General features: G+C 37.4%; 1 protein-coding gene across 2 annotated transcripts; it reads right to left on the bottom strand.

The window, feature by feature from the left end:
- Nucleotides 1-3,147: 3,147 nt before the first annotated feature.
- LOC134332776 (coagulation factor XI-like) lies at nt 3,148-19,118 on the bottom strand. 2 transcript variants are annotated; one of them, XM_063014585.1, is made up of 14 exons: nt 18,999-19,118; nt 18,666-18,813; nt 17,412-17,521; nt 17,149-17,311; nt 16,939-17,057; nt 16,694-16,835; nt 15,657-15,769; nt 15,411-15,567; nt 11,323-11,453; nt 9,031-9,202; nt 8,595-8,755; nt 8,360-8,455; nt 8,123-8,277; nt 3,148-4,461 (listed from the first exon to the last, which is right to left on the bottom strand). In XM_063014585.1, the coding sequence occupies exons 1-14, from the start codon at nt 19,075-19,077 to the stop codon at nt 4,294-4,296; spliced, it is 1,914 nt and encodes a 637-aa protein (XP_062870655.1). In that variant the 5' UTR covers nt 19,078-19,118; the 3' UTR covers nt 3,148-4,293. The 2 variants fall into 2 exon arrangements, with proteins under 2 accessions (XP_062870655.1, XP_062870647.1); XM_063014577.1 differs by having other exon boundaries at nt 16,694-16,838.
- Between the last annotated feature and the right edge of the window lie 2,351 nt (nt 19,119-21,469).

The following is a 21,469-nucleotide window of genomic DNA, read 5'->3' on the forward strand; positions in this document are numbered from 1 at the left end:
TTTGTTTAATGTTTTAAAATCACTGTGACAAATATACAGTAACATGCAATGGTAATTGGGGCAATTACTTTTTCACAGCCTTTTTAATTGTCTGTTTATTTGTAAGTTTGTGGTGTATTATTATTATTATTAATAAATATTTTACATTTAAAACAGACATTACAAGTAATAATGACCTCTTATAACAACTTCACCACTCCACCAATTGCTGATTCCACAATGGGCAAATGTTAAATGTCAGGCAGAATACAACCACTTTTCTGTAACAGATTACCAAGTTACCAAGTTATAAATAACAGATTTCACTTTTTGCAAAATGAATCATAAAAACATTGCTGAGGTCAGACACTGTGCAATAAGAAAGTATTCATTTTAATGTTAGGGTTAAGTTCTTCCACACCAAACTAGAATCACGTTATGTGCTGCAGCAGTATAATCTGTCGAGACTGCCTGATGAAGATGCCTGACTCTGAATTCCAAAAAACTGGCTTCCACTAGGAGTCGGCGTATTACTGTTGACATACCACCACACAGTTATATTTTTCTTTAGGTGTCATGGTAACTGTTTGCTAGTTGTGTTAAATACCAGATGTGATTCATAGAAAATGAATTACTTATCACAGCTTACACATCAGGTTACAAAAACAGAACCTTTGTCTTGTGTATATACACACATGAACAGTGCAATGAACTGTTTTTGGTTGTGGTGTTACTGTTTATTTGACTGTCTTCTGGAGAATATGTGCATGTTTTGTGTATTTTGTGTTTGTGTGTGTGTGTGTGTGTGTGTGTTTGTGTGTGTTTTAGGTTGTGGTGGGACACAATCTGAGATCATTCGTCTACAAGGCAGCAGCTAGACAAGTGGCAAACTGGATGTGGCAGCAAGTTTGCTTGTGTGTTTATGTTGCAGAATGTTTAGACTTCCTCTCAAGTCAAGGTGTGTGTGTGTGTGTGTGTGTGTGTGTGTGTTTGTGTGTGTCTATTCTTTTGTGTCTTGTGTCTTCCAGTTTGACCCACCACAGTCACACAAGGCTGATTTTCCTACATGGATGGGTGAATGAGGGACAGTTAAACCAATAATTATTTCCATTATAACTACATTGAAGTAAATTGTAACAAAACAGAATATTACCTAATGGAATTTTACCTGTAAAGTGTATATCATGAAAACAGCATTTTGTTTCTCAAATTGTATGTGCAAATAATTAACATACAGTTGAGGTCAAAACTTTACATACACTTTACATACATACAAGAGGTGTCATGAAAGTTTTGGAAGTTTAATTATTTTTGAAATGGGATTGAGAGCAAATGACTAAAACAAAAATAAAAAAAGGAATGCAGGGACACAATTTAGACAACAGTATGATAAAACGAATATGATACAAATAAGTCAGTTGCACTGATGTCTTTTAACGAGACAAAAAATCCAAACATGAAGCCAAAATAATTTATGCCTGTATATAAAAAAGACAGTATGGTGCTTGCATGGCCCAGTCTATCTTTTGACTTCAATAAAACTGAATTTCAAAGAAAAATTTAGTGAGGCCAGCTGGCATTCCCTCCCAAGCGCAACGCAAGCAAAGGCTATTTTTTTAATTATCTTTGAATTAACAAGAGAGGTGATTACATATTATTTATTACATATACTATATTACATATTACATATATTACATATTACATATATTACATAATAAAACACTTCTTCGAGTTTAAACTCACTTTCACAAGTTAACGTTTGCTTAACATGGTGATTCATTGCTTAATATTACTTACTTTTGATATTTTTTAAATTATTATATTAGCAGTTGCTTTTTAGCATTATGTTTTACTGCCCCCACAAACAACGTAGTCCAGAATCTGGGCTGGTTAGAGGAGCTGTCTTACCATAAGGAATAAACACAGTTCATCAAAACTTCAGTCAAAAGTGAACCACAATGCACAATGCTGCAAAAACCTAAATATTTCTTACTGTAGATGTCTGTTTTTGCCAATAGCTTGTAACAAAGTACTGATGTTTTTGTGGTATTTAAATAGTATTCCTTTATTAATTTTGTTTTTGTCCATACAAACACATATTACAAAAAGTCAAAAATTATTATAACCTTGTTATCATTTCCACATTTTCAAAGTGAGATTTTTGATACTTTATAATTCAAGGAAATGTCAATTCACATAGCTTTATTTTATAATAGCACAGTTTATCTCTCATTTTCATCTTCAGTAGATGTGCATGTTTGTAAATATGAGACACAAGCCAGAAATACACCCTGGACAGGGTGTTCATTCACAGCAGGTTTACCTACACAGTATTCCATATTACATGCCTATTTTTGGTTTCATCCTTTTTCAGTTCTACATTGTAATGCTTTTCATCTTGCACAGCAGGTACAGCAAGTGAAACAGAACATTTGTTATTTAAATTCCAGGCATCCAGTGTGGTGTTTAGTGTGGTTAATCAAGGTGCTGGGAGAATAGCGGTATTTTATTTAGTTTTTAGATTGTTTTTTTTTTTTCAAACAAGGATGCACACCACTGGGAACACTGATTAAAGAGAAAGACGTTGAGGAGAGATTGGTATGGAATGGTGTTTTTGAAAATCTGGAATCAGTGCAAACCTACTTATTGATCTGAAGATTTAAGACATGTGCTTACCTGGTTTTGGTGGATGTATGTGTAAGTACTATTCTTCTGTCACTGAGAGAATTTTATGTATTCATATTTATATTATTTCCTATTTCATATTATATCTTTTTGATTCACTTTATAAAGTGGGAAATACAAGTGTGCACATATTTGTCACAGTCAGGGTTCTATTAAATGTTGGGCTGATGGAAGTTATTAGTACACATGTTGAATGCAGCACAGAGACCTGAGTAACTTTGATAAGGGCTGAATCATTATGTTGAAAACAGCAAGGTGTGCGCACAGGCAGCTGACAGTGATCTGAGGAGGGACAAGCCGAGACTCACTGGTGCCAAAAGACATGAAGGCTGTGGTTCACTGCAATCCTGACTTATCCTGACTTGAATAAAGCGGTGGTAAAACTGACATAAATGAATGAACTTAATCAATATAGCACGTTTATTCTACAAATAAACAAATCCTTATTTTTTTAACAGTAACAAAACCATAGCTCACAAAATGTAACTTAAGCATGTTTCAATTTTTATTTTTTTCTCTTTTAAGCCTTAAGTCATACATGATTTGTATATGATGACACAAAGACCATATTTTCTATAATACTTATCAACATGGGAAAAATTAAAAACACAAATTAAGTAAGACAAAAGTGTGTCTGACTTTATGAATCAGACAATGCCTATACAGACATCTACTTATCACACCAATACTGATAACAGATAGATAAACAGCCTTAGTCATAGATGGTAACCACAAACAAAGGCATTGATCAGAAAGCCTTACTGAAACAGATCATAAGGGCACTGGCAAAAACATATCAAAGTCCAGGCAAGGGTCAATGAACGTAAAAACAGTAGACAAGGCAAAGATACCAGCATGCAAGGTCTTACACAGCAAATTCAGACAAAAGCAATGACCAAAACACAGAAATGAAGCCTTTGCTTAGTAAAAAAAAAACAAAAAACCCTGCTTAGTATGGTAGCATAATGTAACATGATGTTTGCCATGGACACATACACCAACCAGGCATAACATTATGACCACTGACAGGTGAAGTAAATAACACTGATTATCCCTTCATCACGGCACCTGTTAGTAGGTGGGATTTCTTAGGCAGCAAGTGAACATTTTATCCTCAAAGTCAATGTGATAAAAGCAGAAAAAATGGGCGAGCGTAAGGATTTGAGCGAGTTTGACAAGGGCCAAATTGTGATGGCTAGATGACTGGGTGAGAGCATCTCCAAAACTGCAGCTCTTGTGGGGTATTTCCGGTCTGCAGTGGTCAGTGTCCAAGGAAGGAACAGTGGTAAACCTGCGACAGGGTCATGGGCAGCCAAGGCTCATTGATGCACATGGGGAGCGAAGGCTGGCCCGTGTGGTCAGATCCAACAGACGAGCTACTGTAGCTCAAATTGCTGAAGAAGTTAATGCTGGTTCTGATAGAAAGGTGTTAGAACACACAGTGCATCACATTTTGTTGCGTATGGGGCTGCATAGCCACAGACCAGTCAGTTAGGAAGGTGGTCATAATGTTATGCTTAATCACTGTACATTACACATAAATTCTTCATGACTTTACCAAGAGTGGCAATAATTTTGAATTTGACTGTATATTTAGAAGTGTGGCACTGTTGTTTTTTCTGTCTAGAACTAATCCTTACCATTTGCAAGTGCATTCCTGATCCATTGCAGATAGCTGGAAATACGAGTGTACACACCGGGTTTGTTGGGCTGTCCACACTTCACTCCCCAGCTGGTCAGCCCGGCGAGATACCACATGTCCTCATCTTTACAAACCAGTGGACCCCCAGAATCTCCCTGTTATTCACAGAAAACACAGTCATAGAAAAAACAAGGACAATATAGTTTCTTCAATAAGTATTTGAACTTCTTGGATGTTTTACATTTTATTATAATATGACATTAACCATAACATACATGGGACAGGTAGGGAATTTTACTAACACATCAACTACAACCTTATGTAAGGTGTACATAGAAATTTAAGTGTATGTACAGTGGATTCTGAAAGTATTTATACTCTTTGACTTTGGCGTGCTTTATTGTGTTGGATTGTTGGAAAATATATTTTTGCCATTCTTATCCATCAATCTACACTTAAACACCCATAATAAAGTGAAAGAGTTTTTCAAAAATTAATAAAAAATTAAAATGTGTAAACAACCATGAAGTCTAAAAATGTGTCTTTGAATGTCTTCATCAAATTCTGGCAAGTCATAAAGAAGGGCAAGGATATAAAACAATATTCAAGGCTTTGGTGATTCCCAGGGTCACAACTGGCTCAATCATTTTGAGATGATGGAGGAAGCTTGACACAACCTTGAACCTTTCACAAGTTGGCTGCCTGGACAAATAATGCATTAAGTGCCTTGGTCAAGGAAGTAAAAAAGTACCCAACAATCCTGTGCAGTTATGGGAGATCTTGTTGGATAGAGCATCTCTGCAGCGCTCCATAACTGGAACTCCATATTAAACTGGAACCATTGGTAACAGTGGCAGAAAGGAGGACACTGTGTAAACTCTATTCTATCACGGACAATGTCAGTCACCCACTGCACACAGTGATCATTAAACAAAGGAGCATGTTTAGTGACAGGCTGCTGTCTTAGAGCTGCTCCACGGACAGGCTTCGAAAGTCATTCGTACCCAGAGCCATTACGCTCTACAACTCCATCAGGCAGGGATGGCTGGCTGTAGCTAAAGACTGAGGGTCCTAATGTAGCCATGTGTGTATTTACTTGTATGCACATGCATGTGCAAACGTATAAATATATGTGTATGTATTTGCATATGTGTACATGAGCATTTTTGTGTATGTATTTGCATGTGTGTATATGTATGTACAGTGTATCACAAAAGTGAGTACACCCCTTAAATTTCTGCAGATATTTAAGTATATCTTTTCATGGGACAACACTGACAAAATGACACTTTGACACAATGAAAAGTAGTCTGTGTGCAGCTTATATAACAGTGTAAATTTATTCTTCCCTCAAAATAACCCAATATACAGCCATTAATGTCTAAACCACCGGCAACAAAAGTGAGTACACCCCTAAGAGACTACACCCCTAAATGTCCAAATTGAGCACTGCTTGTCATTTTCCCTCCAAAATGTCATGTGATTTGTTAGTGTTACTAGGTCTCAGGTGTGCATAGGGAGCAGGTGTGTTCAATTTAGTAGTACAGCTCTCACACTCTCTCATACTGGTCACTGAAAGTTCCAACATGGCACCTCATGGCAAAGAACTCTCTGAGGATCTTAAAAGACGAATTGTTGCGCTACATGAAGATGGCCAAGGCTACAAGAAGATTGCCAACACCCTGAAACTGAGCTGCAGCACAGTGGCCAAGATCATCCAGCGTTTTAAAAGAGCAGGGTCCACTCAGAACAGACCTTGCGTTGGTCGTCCAAAGAAGCTGAGTGCACGTGCTCAGCGTCACATCCAACTGCTGTCTTTGAAAGATAGGTGCAGGAGTGCTGTCAGCATTGCTGCAGAGATTGAAAAGGTGGGGGGTCAGCCTGTCAGTGCTCAGACCATACGCCGCACACTACATCAAATTGGTCTGCATGGCTGTCACCCCAGAAGGAAGCCTCTTCTGAAGTCTCTACACAAGAAAGCCCGCAAACAGTTTGCTGAAGACATGTCAACAAAGGACATGGATTACTGAAACCATGTCCTATGGTCTGATGAGATTGTTTGGTTCAGATGGTCTCAAGCATGTGTGGCGGCAATCAGGTGAGGAGTACAAAGATAAGTGTGTCATGCCTACAGTCAAGCATGGTGGTGGGAATGCCATAATCTGGGGCTGCATGAGTGCAGCAGGTGTTGGGGAGTTACATTTCATTGAGGGACACATGAACTCCAATATGTACTGTGAAATACTGAAGCAGAGCATGATCCCCTCCCTCCGGAAACTGGGTCGCAGGGCAGTGTTCCAGCATGATAATGACCCCAAACACACCTCTAAGACGGCCACTGCTTTATTGAAGAGGCTGAGGGTAAAGGTGATGGACTGGCCAAGCATGTCTCCAGACCTAAACCCAATAGAACATCTTTGGGGCATCCTCAACCGGAAGGTGGAGGAGCGCAAAGTCTCGAATATCCGCCAGCTCCGTGATGTCATCATGGAGGAGTGGAAAAGCATTCCAGTGGCAACCTGTGAAGCTCTGGTAAACTCCATGCCCAGGAGAGTTAAGGCAGTTCTGGGAAATAATGGTGGCCACACAAAATATTGACACTTCAGGAACTTTCACTAAGGGGTGTACTCACTTTTGTTGCCGGTGGTTTAGACATTAATGGCTGTATATTGAGTTATTTTGAGGGAAGAATAAATTTACACTGTTATATAAGCTGCACACAGGCTACTTTTCATTGTGTCAAAGTGTCATTTTGTCAGTGTTGTCCCATGAAAAGATATACTTAAATATCTGCAGAAATGTGAGGGGTGTACTCACTTTTGTGATACACTGTATATGGGTATATATGTGTATGTATAGTATATAGTATATCGCTATATTGGCCTCATTGTGCAATATTGTCACGTCACTTTACTATTTAATAATTAAATTACTATTCAATCTTTACACTAAAACTATACCTCATGCATCATTACAGTTACCAGTTATTCATTTTATGTAAATTACAAGAAATACTTAGTTCTAGGTTTTCTGTTTGCTTTTGTTTTGTTTTGTACTGTTAATTAATTGTTGTATTATGCTACTGGGGCTTTAATTTCCTTCGGGATCAATAAAGTATCTATCTATCTATCCATCCATCCATCCATCCATCCATCCATCCATCTATAAATGAGGCCTTTATGGCAGGGTGGCTAACTAAAAACCATGGGAAGCAACATGATAAAAAATATTATTGGGTCTAATAAGATGAAAATGTAACTATATAGGCTGAACAGCAAGCACTATGTCTGGCTTACAACAGGCTATGTAGTTTATCTGGCTAATACTATTCAAAAGGTGCTGGGGGGAGCTTTTCAGTGACAGGGACACAATATGTCAATCTTCAAAAGATTGAATGCCGAATGTGAGTAAGTCTTATCCAACATCAGTTCCTGACCTCACAAATACTCCTAGCCAGGTAAATTCCCATAGCCACTCACCAAAGGCTTTAAAAACTATTCTATTCACATGCCAAGTAGATGTTAATGCCCATGGTTTTGAATTAAGATGTCCAAGGAGTTTGTAGTCAGGTGTTCTTTTGGCCATGTAGTCTATTAGAGCTATTGGAAGCTATTCTATTAGCTATACCATTTATTTATTTAACACATGTATCTGCATGTATTTCTGTAAAAAAAATCATTAAAAACTATAAAACTGAGAATAGATAGTAATACTGAATAGTGAACAGCTAATACTCACTTGAATCACTATGTTATGAATCAGTATTATATTTCACACAAACATGAAGACAAACACAGTAGAGCAATCATTACTTACATCACATGCATCTATTCCACCCTCAGGGTACCCAGCACACAGGTTGGTGGGGAGAACTTTATAAATACCCCAACCGTCATTAGCTAACAAACTTGCACAATTCTCTGTACTCATTAGAGGCATCTGGGCTTCCTGCAGCACGTCTGGGTATGAGCCTACAATAAGATGATGCAGTCAAAGAAATGCTGATTGAGAACTATGCATAACTGAAAAGTACACTGTGTTAGTTCACACTACCTGATGAAAGCCTTCCCCATCCAGTCACAGTGCACTTCTTCCCCAAAAAACTGGGCTCATTTTTAGCTTCCATTAGACAGACTGGACGTACATAATCTGGAATTAAAATGTCATACAAAAATACACATCCTAATTATCTTTTATATACATCAGCATGAACAGAAAGTTATGTCAATGTCTTTAATACTTCTTTAAATCAAAAATATGAAAAACAATAGTAATTAAAAGCACTTACCACTGAATGTAATTGGTTTGTTTGTTTTTAATAGCGCAATATCATTGATTAAAGAATTTTCATTATACTGAGGATGGATAATGATGTTTTCCAGCTCATACCCTGTACCTTTCTCTGATAGTTTAGTCAACCCAGTCCGAACAGAAAGCTGTGTGTATGGCCTGGAGTTTAAAGTTTAGGATAAAAATACATATACAATTTTTTATTTTATTTATTTGTTATTATTATTATTATTATTATTATTATTATTATTAATATTATTATTATTATTATTTCTTCCCAATTGTCCAGTATTAAATGTAATGTAATATTAATTAAATTACTAACAACCCATACCTAATAAAATATTAAAAATATTAGATCTGAGTACAAACTGCACATACAACAGCTATAAAAAATATATGGTTCAAATATATGGGACAAAATGTGCACTTACTGTGTAAGACAGTGTGCTGCAGTAATAATCCACTGGCTGGCAATGATTGATCCACCACATATGTGTTTACCGCCCCTTTGGAGGCTTATTTGCCACGGCCATTTACCTGGTAATGTATTTACACCTCCAAAAATTTTCAACAGATTAAAAGTCTTTCCACAATCTGCCATGCCTTTAACAGAAAGAAAACATAAACACACATACACACACATGGGGATTAAGTCTGGGCTTTGGCTGGGCCATTACAGATTAATACTGCTTTAAACCTTTAAAAGCTTCATGTCTACTGATTTTTGTTTGTTCTGGTTATAATTACAAAATAGATGTTTTTCAAATATCTTTTGAATTACTTTGTCTGGGGCACTCCAAAACTTAATGTTTCTGTTTAGCAAAAGGGGTAGCCTTTTCCACATTGCTTCAGATAAAAATCTGAAAAGCACAATTATGCTTAAGAATTAAAAATTCCAAAAAAAAATTCCATCAATTACAGAAATTTGCCTGAATCAACTCTTAGTCAACACGTCAATGCCACATCACATTACCACCATTATGATTTTTCCCCCCCCAATCTAGTCAATTTCCCTCCTAATCTAGTCATATCCAATTACTCTGATTGCATTGCTTCACCTCTACCGATGCTAACCTCCACTGCTGACTGAGGAGCGCCGCAACTAATACACACCCCCTCTGACATGTGTGCAGTACCGACTGCATCTTTTCACCTGCATGAGGTGAGTTCATATGTGGATCAGCCTTGTGTACGGAGAGCCACACCCTGATCAGCATTATTCCCCAACTCTGCGCAGGCACCATTAATCAGCCAGCAGAGGTCGTAATTGCATCAGTTATGAGGAGTCCCTGGTCCAGCGTCCCACCCTGTATGAACAACAGCCAATCGCTGTTCATGTACGCGCCCAGCCCAGCCAGATGGGCTGAAATCTTAGCTCTGGTGTGCTAGTGTGTTTTACTGCTGCACCACCTGAGCACCTACCACCATTATGTTTGACAGGTGGTATTTTGTTTTTATTGTGAAACGCTGTGGTAACTTTATGTCTGTAACAGGGTGAGTCATGTCTCACTACTGAAGTGTGAGGTGAAGCACCACACCTGCAAGAACAAAAATGAACCCAAGTGCAGGATGCTTAACCAAGGTAGAACTATACTGTGTCCAAAAAGACTTAAACAAAAGTGGGCTAGTCAGGATGATGGCCAAAATAACAAAAACAAAGTAGCAAATGAAAGAAAAAACATTTGCAGCGCACAATGGAGAACATGTATAAAATGGGATAGTGAAGAACTAAGAACTGTTTGTCACAATATCACAGGCTATTCTGGCCATCTGTGACAACTTACAGTGGGGCCAATAAGTATTTAGTCAGCCACTGATTGTGCAGGTTCTCCTACTTAGAAAGATGAGAGAGGTCTGTAATTTTCTTCATAGGTACACTTCAACTATGAGAGACAAAATCCAGGAAATCACATTGTAGGATTTTTAAAGAATTTATTTCCAAGCCTGGTGCAGGTCTACAATTTTCTTCCTGGTGTCCTTCGGCAGCTCTTTGGTCTTGGCCATGGTTGAGTTTGGAGTCTGACTGTTTGAGGCTGTGGACAGGTGTCTTTTATACAGATAACGAGGTCAAACAGGTGCCATTAATACTGTGAGAGCCAGAAATCTTGCTTATTTGTGGGTGACCAAATACTTATTTTCCACCATAATTTACAAATAAATTCTTTAAAAATCCTACAATGTGATTTCCTGGATTTTTTTTTCTTATTTTGTCTCTCATAGTTGAAGTGTACCTATGATGAAAATTACAGACCTCTCTCATCTTTCTAAGTAGGAGAACTTGCACAATCAGTGGCTGTCTAAATACTTTTTGGCCCCACTGTAGTTCTTGGAAAGATAGGCAAACCTCAAAACAAACTAGAGATCAGCAGTGCACAAGCACCACTGGCAACCCAACCCCAACAACCGGTGCTGTCTATGTCCAACATAGGGTTCGCTCCGGAAAAAAGACATCACACTGCCTCTGGGGCTAGTTGTTTTTCCAGAGCAGTTCTGTTGTGAGGCTTAAAAGTGCTGCAACCTCACTTAGTTGGTGTGTGTGTGTGTGTGTGTATGTGGGGGAGACAAGCCTTTATGGTCATATTTGTTAACAGTGCTTTTTTGGCTAGAAGTATTAATTTGACACATACATTGTATTATTTCTGTAGAACCTGAATACAACATTTTAGAAACCCACATTCATTTGTAGAGTAAAAAAATGTAAACGAAGTAAAGGATTTACAAACCAAAGTCTTGAGAAGGCTCATCTTCATTGGCCTTGCAGTTCCTTAGTGAAAAGCCAGATATGATATCAGGATTGGACACCACTTTCTCTGGTTTGGGCAAAGTCAGTACCTGCTTCAGGAAACATTTTTTCCTGCAATAACCACAAACATGGAATCAAATACATGCATACAACAGATGCACACATCTTGGTTTCTTAAGGTATTTGGTTGTTTTGTGGTGCTAAATAAAGCTTTTTTTGTTTATTTCTCATTAAATATACACTATATGACCTCAGGTCACAATGGAGTTGATCAGTAAAAAATAACATAAATATATCACAAATTGTTCTTTTTACTGCATTTTACAAAACCTCCCAACTTTTCTGTAAAAATGGATTGTTCAGCAGCAATCACAAATGTTCAAAGAAAATAAGGATCTACAACTTTAAACTTTTCTGCAGAGCTAGATTTTGCTTTAAATGAACCCAGTTACATAATACAGCAAATAAACAAAGAAAATATTCCAGGTAGTCTGTTAAAGTAGCATGATATTTTGGTAATACTGCCATGTTACAATTATTTAATTCCTACATAATACTGCTGATCTTAAAACCTAATGCTAGTCTGTATGACCTAAAGTTGGGTTACAACATGATTAAACTATTGGAAACTCAATAACAACTCTTAATTTTTTTATAGCTGTGATGTGTTTTAAAGTGGGGCCAAAAAAGTATTTAGTCAGCCACTGATTGTGCAAGTTCTCCTACTTAGAAAGATGAGAGAGGTCTGTAATTTTCATCATAGGTACACTTCAACTATGAGAGACAAAATGAGAAAAAAAATCCAGGAAATCACATTGTAGGATTTTTAAAGAATTTATTTGTAAATTATGGTGGAAAATAAGTATTTGGTCAATAACAAAAGTTCAACTCAATACTTTGTAACATAACCTTTGTTGGCAATGACAGAGGTCAAACGTTTCCTGTAAGTCTTCACCAGGTTTGCACACACTGTAGCTGGTATTTTGGCCCATTCCTCCATGCAGATCTCCTCTAGAGCAGTGATGTTTTGGGGCTGTCGCTGGGCAACACGGACTTTCAACTCCCTCCACAAATTTTCTATGGGGTTGAGGTCTGGAGGTCTGTTTGGGATCATTGTCATGCTGGAAGACCCAGCCACGTTCCATCTTCAATGCTCTCACTGATGGAAGGAGGTTTTGGCTTAAAATCTCACGATACATGGCCCCGTTCATTCTTCCCTTAACACGGATCAGTCGTCCTGTCCCCTTTGCAGAAAAACAGCCCCAAAGCATGATGTTTCCACCCCCATGCTTCACAGTAGGTATGGTGTTCTTGGGATGCAACTCAGCAGTCTTCTTCCTCCAAACACAACGAGTTGAGTTTTTACCAAAAAGTTCCATTTTGGTTTTATCTGACCACATGATATTGTCCCAATCCTCTTCTGGATCATCCATATGCTCGCTAGCAAACTTCAGACGGGCCTGGACATCTACTGGCTTAAGCAGGGGGACACGCCTGGCACTGCAGGATTTGAGTCCCTCTCGGCGTAGTGTGTTACTGATGGTAGCCTTTGTTACTTTGGTCCCAGCTCTCTGCAGGTCATTCATCAGGTCCCTATGTGTAGTTCTGGGATTTTTGCTCACCGTTCTCATGATCATTTTGACCCCACGGGATGAGATCTTGCGTGGGGCCCCAGATCGAGGGAGATTATCAATGGTCTTGTATGTCTTCCATTTTCTAACAATTGCTCCCACAGTTGATTTATTCACACCAACCTGCTTGCCTATTGTAGATTCACTCTTCCCAGCCTGGTGCAGGTCTACAATTTTCTTCCTGGTGTCTTTCGACAGCTCTTTGGTCTTGGCCATGGTTGAGTTTGGAGTCTGACTGTTTGAGGCTGTGGACAGGTGTCTTTTATACAGATAACGAGGTCAAACAGGTGCCATTAATACAGGTAACGAGTGGAGGACAGAAGAGCTTCTTAAAGAAGAAGTTACAGGTCTGTGAGAGCCAGAAATCTTGCTTGTTTGTGGGTGACCAAATACTTATTTTCCACCATAATTTACAAATAAATTCTTTAAAAATCCTACAATGTGATTTCCTGGATTTTTTTTTTCTCATTTTGTCTCTCATAGTTGAAGTGTACCTATGATGAAAATTACAGACCTCTCTCATCTTTCTAGGTAGGAGAACTTGCACAATCAGTGGCTGACTAAATACTTTTTGGGCCCCACTGTATAAGCACCACCCAGAGATCAAAGTGTTAAAGGTGTGTTGCAACCATGTTGAAAACTAAGGAGCTGCACAAAAGCTGAAAGAGAACATTATTTCATTGCACCAAAAAGGCAACAGGTCTAATTTTCAAGACCTTGAACATTCCTAAAGACAGTACCGAGCATATTGCCTGGAAGTATCAAACTTAAAGTGCAGCAGCAACCCTACCTGGCAGTCAGAGAAAGCCCTCAGTTTCATCCAGAGGTCTTAGCAATCTCATTAGGACAACAAATAAAACCCATGTGTTATTGCAAAAGATAAAGACTGGAACAAATGTGTCAGCGACAAGCATAAGAAGATCACTTAACAACCAAACTTCATGGCCTCCATGATGCATGCCACTTTTGACCATGAAGAACAGGCTGTTCTCATCTGGAACTGTTTGGCCATATGGATCAGTGGTTTGTCTGGAGTAAAAAAGGCAAAGCGATGCTGTGAGGATGTTTTTTCGCTGCAGAAACTAAGTCTTGACTGTGTGACTGGCGTCATGAATTTACAGACATACCAAGGCATTTTGAGGAGGAATGTTATGTCTTCTGTGGTGAAATTGAACCTTGGTGATAATTAGACTTTCCAGCAACACAATGATTCCAAGCATGGTTCCATGTCAACCAAAGCTTGATTAAGGGATCAGTCCTGAAATATCTTGATGTGGCCCTGTCAGTTTCCAGATTTGAATCCAGTAGAAAATATTTAGTGGGATTTAAGAAAAGCAGTTGTAGCACCAAAGCCATCAAATGACAGTGAGCTTCAAGCTTTTGCACAAGAAAAATAGACAAATATTCTACAAGTAGGGTGTAAAAAAGCTTGTTAGCACTTACCAAAAACACTTATTAGAAGTTATCAAGGCAAAAGGATGTTGGGGATGATGGGGTTGGATAATAATGAACGTGGGAATTTGCCAAGAGAACTTAATTTTCATTTACACTTAAAATTATGTCAGAATTATGTTATCACAATTGCTTCTATGTAACAATGAATATTATTTCACTGTTTACTCTGAGCTCTTGTATATTTTTCATTTAATTCTATACACATCACCATAATATGTTTTAATGTAAGTGAGGTTGAATATTTTTGATTGCAGCTGTATATAATATGCAACAACCTCCACTCTTTAGATATGGTATTCCACAAGGTTTTGGAGAGTGTCTGTGGAAAATAATTAGTTAGTTTGTTTGTTTATTAGGATTTTGACGTCATGTTTTACACTTTGGTTACATTCATGACAGGAATAGTAGTTACTCATTACACAAGGTTCATCAGTTCACAAGCTTATATCAAACACAGTCATTGACAATTTTCTACGTCTTTGAACTGTGGGAGAAAACCCATGCGGACACAGGAAGAACATGCAAACTCCACACAGAAAGGACCTGGACCGCCCCACCTGGGGATCGAACCCAGGACCTTCTTCCTGTGAGGCGACAGTGCTACCCACTTAGCCACCGTGCTGCCCAGGCCTAATTAGTCAAAAGAGCATCTGCTAAATTAGGCACTAATGTTGGCAGATGTGACGTCCCAGCTCACATTCAACATTCCAATTTATCGAGCCATAGCTCTGTGCAGGGCGCTGGATTTTCTTCACTCTAAACTTATTAAATTATGTCTTTATGGACCTTGCTATGTAGACAGTGGCACAGTCTTGCTGGAACAAAAATGAAACTTTCCCATCTGTCACAAACTTAAAAAATGATTTTATATAATTTATTAACTGCAATGGGGGAAACACTTGAACTCTTGTGACCTTTTAATCAGGTGGGGTTACATTAAGCCATATGTGGTCAAGTGTTCATGTTGTATTTTTATATTTACCTGTAGGAATGATGGTAAGATGATGAGACATAACTATAGAATTGACAATCTGGGTTAGTTATGCACATGTCACGGCAGGTTTCATAATTATCCACTGAAATATCAAGGTTATCATAGCCATTGAAGTCAATGTCTTCATAGCGTGTTTCTGTCCAATCTTAAAGTAAAAATGACAAATTAGCAGGAAAGCAAGCAAAACACATGTAATGGACGTTATAGGTAGCACGCTTAAGTAGAAAATATAACCATATGAAGGCTTGCAGTTGCGTGGTACATATCCAGAATGTACTTCATTTTTTTGAACAGACCTAATCTGGTTTAGATTTTGCTTATACTTTAGAAAACACATCATATCAACCCTGTAAGAAAAAAAGCAACAATCCATCACATGAATAATGCATAGACAAAATAAATAAATAAGTGCATTTAATTGGTTTTTGAAAAGAATAATCAGAGCTAAGCAACAAAGTAATATTAAAGTGGATTTCAGTCAAATGTGTGGATTTTTAATTATTGCACTTGTACTAATAGTTTAGATTATTTGCAAGAATATAATTTGTTTAGTTTCCTCCAACCAAAGTCCCCAAAAGTGACAAATGTTAGCCACAAAGTCAAAAGCATAAAATATTTGATTTAATACACTTGATAGCAGTGACTGTGTTTATGAACTTAATATGTATATTGTACTGATTAAAAAGGTATTGTATGTGTACTATATGTGACCTGTAGTTCCCTCAGATATACAAGATTTTGGCTTTTTTTCTATTTGGCATTATTAAAACTTTAAATAGGGCAGTTGTAGCCTAGCAGTTAGAGTACTGGACTAGAGCAAGGTCCTTAACCCTCAATTGCTTAGACTGTATACTGTAAGTCGCTTTTGATAAAAGCACTTGCTAATTGGTGAAAATGTAAATAATGAAATCAATTAAAAATTATTGTATTATTAATGTTGTAATAATTAAATGTAAGTTGTTAAAAGTGTATCTGCAACAAAACTAGTTTAAGAGGCTAAAAACATTTTCAGGCTACGGCTACTGCAGAGGCCCAGCTGTTAGACTGGGTGCCACACAGAATTATGGGTGTCACCCTCTCCAGTGTGCATTCCTGATTTGCTCTTATTGTTACTGAGCGATACTGGACCTACATTTTCATTTACAGTTATAGCATTTAGCAGACGCTTTTACCTGATCAGTAAGTGGTTTACGTAAAAATTAATGATTACATTAATTAATGAACATATTTGTGTTTATCAGACTTCCCTTTGTGGTGCAAGTAACACTTACCAGGATTGACTGGAATATGAGAAATGGTTGCACTGGGGATGTATGCTACATAGGAACTGGCAATGTTGAGCTGAGACAGAAGCAATCTCTAGTAAGTCATTGCCAGGGAAGTCTACATTGGCATGGATTTCTCCCCTACATTCTGCTAAAAATGGATATTTCAATTATATACCCCATTAAAAAATTCAATACGAATGCTAAAAACAAGGTTGTAAAAAGCTAGAATGTATTTTATTGTAATCTACCATTTGTAGTTTCTTTAATCTTATATCGTGAAGGTGAGAAACCTGATACAATGCCAGGTGTGCGTACAATTTGTGGCAGTATTGGAACAGTCCAACTATATTTTAAATAGCATGTTCTCCTGCAAATAACACATCAGCTTTAACTTTATGACATACTGTATAATATATACTGTAGAACATGGAAAATGATTTTAAAGTCATATTTCTTACCTTTTTTCTGGTAATGGAAACTTCTCAGTTACAAATGAAAAGAACTGGCAGTCTGAATCATTGGTGCATTTCTCCTGGCATTCATTATAACTATTTAACTTTAATTCATGGTAGTCTGATCCTCTAAAATCTACACCCTGATATATAGAGGACAAGCAGCTATCTGATAGGATAAGAAATAAAAATAAATCCAAATATATGAAAATCTACACAAACAACAAGAAAGCTGGAACATTAAATTTTAGGTTAAATCCTGGGCTTACATGTTTTGTACTCCTGGCGGGTAAGTGAGAAGCCTGAGGTCACTCCTTTCAGGTCTACAACAACAGATGGGACTCCAGATTCTGTGTGCTTTAGGTAGCAGAAGAATTTCCTTTAAAGGTTTTAAATGTTTACAGTGAGTGAACGTTAAAACATATTAAACACTATTTATTACCTATATTAAACTATACGCATAGAGTGCATTGTCTGCATTATTACAGAAGACTCTTAAACAACCCACCCCAGTATGTTTTATAGCATGTTAATTAGCAATTCCGATTTTACAATAGTGTAATATGCTGCACAATTCAAAATTTTAATGAAAATGCCACTTTAAACTTTCAAACCAGAAAAACAGACTAATTTAATAATGGTGTCTGTTGTAAGCAGGAAAAACTACTTGTCAGTCTGCCACAGCAACAACAGGACTGACAATTTCTTTCAAAGCAGTACCCATATTTAAAATCCTCCAGTATATCAAATAAATATGTTAGTACCAATAAGCTGTTAGAGTTAACTGGTAGGGTTAAGAAGAATCCACACTAACCCAAATGTCCTAACCCAACATCTCATCTTAACATTTTCTCTCCACTACTGGTTCTACTTCTCACAGATGCTTTTTCAGTATTTACCTACATTATATAATACAGTAATAATAATAATAATAATAATAATAATAACAAGTATGGATTGTTGTTTGAGTGGTATATAAGTTTCACCAGAAACACTGGGCATAAGTTTGCCAATCAATCTCAGGGCTTTGGGCACCCCTCTTCCATCACAGGCAGTGTAGATGCTTATCTGTGTAGATGCCCAGCCAGCCTATTGCACCGCTGAGATTTAAACCCAGAACTGGCAAGCAATAATGTCCATATTGGTCGATGTTTTATAATAAAAGTAAATAATAAAAGTAAAATGAAAAATAATTTCAGGCAGTTTTGGGTAAAGAAAAATAGGGAATATCAGCATTTTATGAGGAAATTACTATACAAAGGCTGGTTACATTGTTAAATCACCTAGCATTAGCATTACTGATAAACAAATGTGGGCGCTCCCCTCTTGGGAAATGTGAACAGTGCATCTCTGGCTGTAAACTAAAAGCTAAATGTATATTAAAAAATGTTATCTGTAAAAAACAGTTTAGTATATGTAAGGTACTACCAAATGTTGTTTTTGTTCTAAACATTTAGACCATTTTACAGAATGTCTGTTTTATTTAAAGGTCAGACGTTTTAAGTAGAACAAAAGTAATTAACCTGTGGTCCTTTTTCCAATCAGAAAAGAAGGTGAAAAAGCGACAGGAATGGTGCTGTGTGCAGGCAAGTTGACAGTGATTTACATCTGGAGAGTAGAGCTCTAGAACATCATTACCAGGGAAGTCCACGTCCACTCTCAATTCCTGAACTGCAAAAGAATTACACATATGCAACTGTAATTCATTTCATGATTCACAGTAAAAACATGTAAGGTTAAATGTTTTTACATTTTAATCTTAACTTTGATATGTAAATGCACTACTAAAATAAACTAGCATAGTGCTAGACTAATCTATATATTAGTGTGGTAGTTTAGATGAAGAACAGACCTACCTTTACTATCTGTTTCTGAAAAAACACACACCAACACAATCAGCACACTCAGTTTCATTTTGGCTTGGGCTAAATGCATCTGTTCGGCATCTAATGAGCCACTTCTTGCTGTTCTTACAAATGCTGCCACAACTAGACAAAGTTCAATGTAAAAAGTAAATATGCCACATTGATTAGAAAAGCAATTGTGAAATAATGGATAGGTCGAGGTTCGATACTCTGAGATGGACTGAGGCAAAGTGTCAACAGTGTGCTATGTCTACCTTTCAAGTTGTTTTTTAAAGTTGTATATAAAAATAATATAATATAACATTGTATATCTAAACAAATATAATATATAATAATATATTTACATTAACAGTTTTGTAAGTCTGCAGACGCTTTTATTTATAAGCGATCGTACTGTGACAATATACTGTCTAAGCAATTAAGGGTTAAGGGCTTGGAAGAGTGACCTATCAATCACTAGTCTAGTTTGTTTGTTTATTAGGATTTTAATGCCATGTTTTACAAGTTTTGGTTACATTAATGACAGGAAACAGTAGTTACTCATTAAACAAGATTCATCAGTTCACAAGGTTATATTGAACACAGTCATGGACAATTTAGTGTCTCCAATTCACCTCACTTGCATGTCTTTGGACTGTGGGAGGAAACCGGAGCACCCAGAGTAAACCCACGCAGACAGGGGGAGAACATGCAAACTCCAGACAGAAAGGACCCAGACTGCCCCACCTGGGGATCAAACCCAGGACATTCTTGCTGTGAGGCGACAGTGCTACCCACTTAGCCACCCGTGCCGCCCTACTAGTCTAGTACCTTAACCGCTAAGCTTTATCTATCTATATCTCTCTCAGGGATGATCAGGTGATGGGGGATGTTCACGTGTGACATGCTGTGCAGGTGGCATGCATAGTGTTAGATGTCCAGCTTATTTTTGTTCTTGGGCTGTTGACACTATGGCTGAAAAATTACTGTTTTTTTTTTTTTTATTAATATATATTAATCATCTTATTCCAGTCAGACTCACTGCAGGTCTGGAATAACACTGAGACATGGTGCAAGTAAGGAATACACTTTGGACAGGGCAGCAATTCATTGCAAAGCAAGATACCCACACATTTCTTTCTTACGCCTCGAGCAATTTATTGTAGCCAGTCCACCATAACATTTGTTTATTAGTAATATTGCATTTTCATTATTCACAATTATTTGGACAAAATGTGCATTTATTTTGCTGTAATTCCTTTTTAATTAATTTGAACACTCAATCTTGAGAGACAGTATTTATAATATCCACAATGAAAAAAATTTAAGTTTAGTAACATACATGCATGTTTTACCACTGCTTTATCCTGGTCAGCGTCATGGTAGGTCCAGCTTCCCAGAATCACTAAGTACGATGCAGCAACACACCCCAGCCAATCGTGTCTGTATGTAGTCGCCTTACCGGCTGATAGCACTGCTGGGGATTCAAACCCTGAATCCTAGCAGTAGTTGGTTTGGTAAGTACCAATTACCAATGCGCCACCCAAACGCCTTGCAGGTATTCATATTTATGATAACACTTTAAAAACAAAATATTCATGAGGGTATTCTAATAGTCTACAAGTGACCGTTAGACTTTTGTGATGGTCAGATAAAATGTTGATAAAAATATTACTTCTCATGGTGTATAATAAAATAAGACATGTCCATGCAATGTTTTAAAAAGTCAATAAGACAGGTGACCCAGCGGGATATTCCGCTAGCACACCAGCGCCGATATTCTGAACTCCTCGATTTGGGTGGGGTCTTCAAACACTGTGTAAGGAACCTGATTAGCAGATAGAGAGGCGCCTGTGCAAAATGCATGGGTGAAAAAGTGTTCCACAAAGGGCTGCACACGGGCCAGAGGAGGCATGAGCAATATACCCACCTCAACTGCAATCAGGAGCTCCCCAGCAGCGGAGGACAAATTGACTATGCTAAATTGGGAGAAAATGCATAAATAAATAAAAAAAAATAATAATAAATTTAGAGCCCAAACACCAGTCATACATTAGAGTATCTTTAATGACTGTGTACAGATAGGCTTGAAGTAGTGGTTAATATTAAAAAGAGATTAAAAAATCCTGATCTTTAGGTATTATGGCTAGATCATACTTACAACTAAGTAATTCTGTTAGCTTTGCTTACTAAAAATAAAGAACAAAGACAGACAAAACAGACAAAATATGTACATGTACATAAAACTATAACCAACAGAGGTGATATTACTGATTTTGAGTGAATATGGGGCTTTCCATCCCTTTGTTACATAATGTGTCTAATTTTGCCTAAGCACCAACAAAACTGGCACATCCCATAATCGCCCCCAAACACCTGACCTGCAGGTTCCTCTTAACACTGCCTCATTCTGTTTGTATGAGGTTTCTGTAGTTTGTTAATCTGTTAAACACTAAACGTATGAAGAGATGAAAAACAGGCTT

The sequence above is a fragment of the Trichomycterus rosablanca genome, chromosome 2 (assembly GCF_030014385.1).
Source record: "Trichomycterus rosablanca isolate fTriRos1 chromosome 2, fTriRos1.hap1, whole genome shotgun sequence".
Lineage (NCBI taxonomy): Eukaryota > Metazoa > Chordata > Actinopteri > Siluriformes > Trichomycteridae > Trichomycterus > Trichomycterus rosablanca.

What these genes read in the sequence shown, in the direction of transcription:
- LOC134332776 (XM_063014577.1), bottom strand. Translation starts at nt 19,077, where the DNA reads ATGCATTTAGCCCAAGCCAAAATGAAACTGAGTGTGCTGATTGTGTTG. An exon ending in CCGCCAGGAGTACAAAACAT is followed by an intron (nt 17,312 to 17,411) that starts GTAAGCCCAGGA and finishes TTATCCTATCAG; the next exon opens with ATAGCTGCTTGTCCTCTATA. An exon ending in CAACTGCAAGCCTTCATATG is followed by an intron (nt 15,568 to 15,656) that starts GTTATATTTTCT and finishes TTTTACTTTAAG; the next exon opens with ATTGGACAGAAACACGCTAT.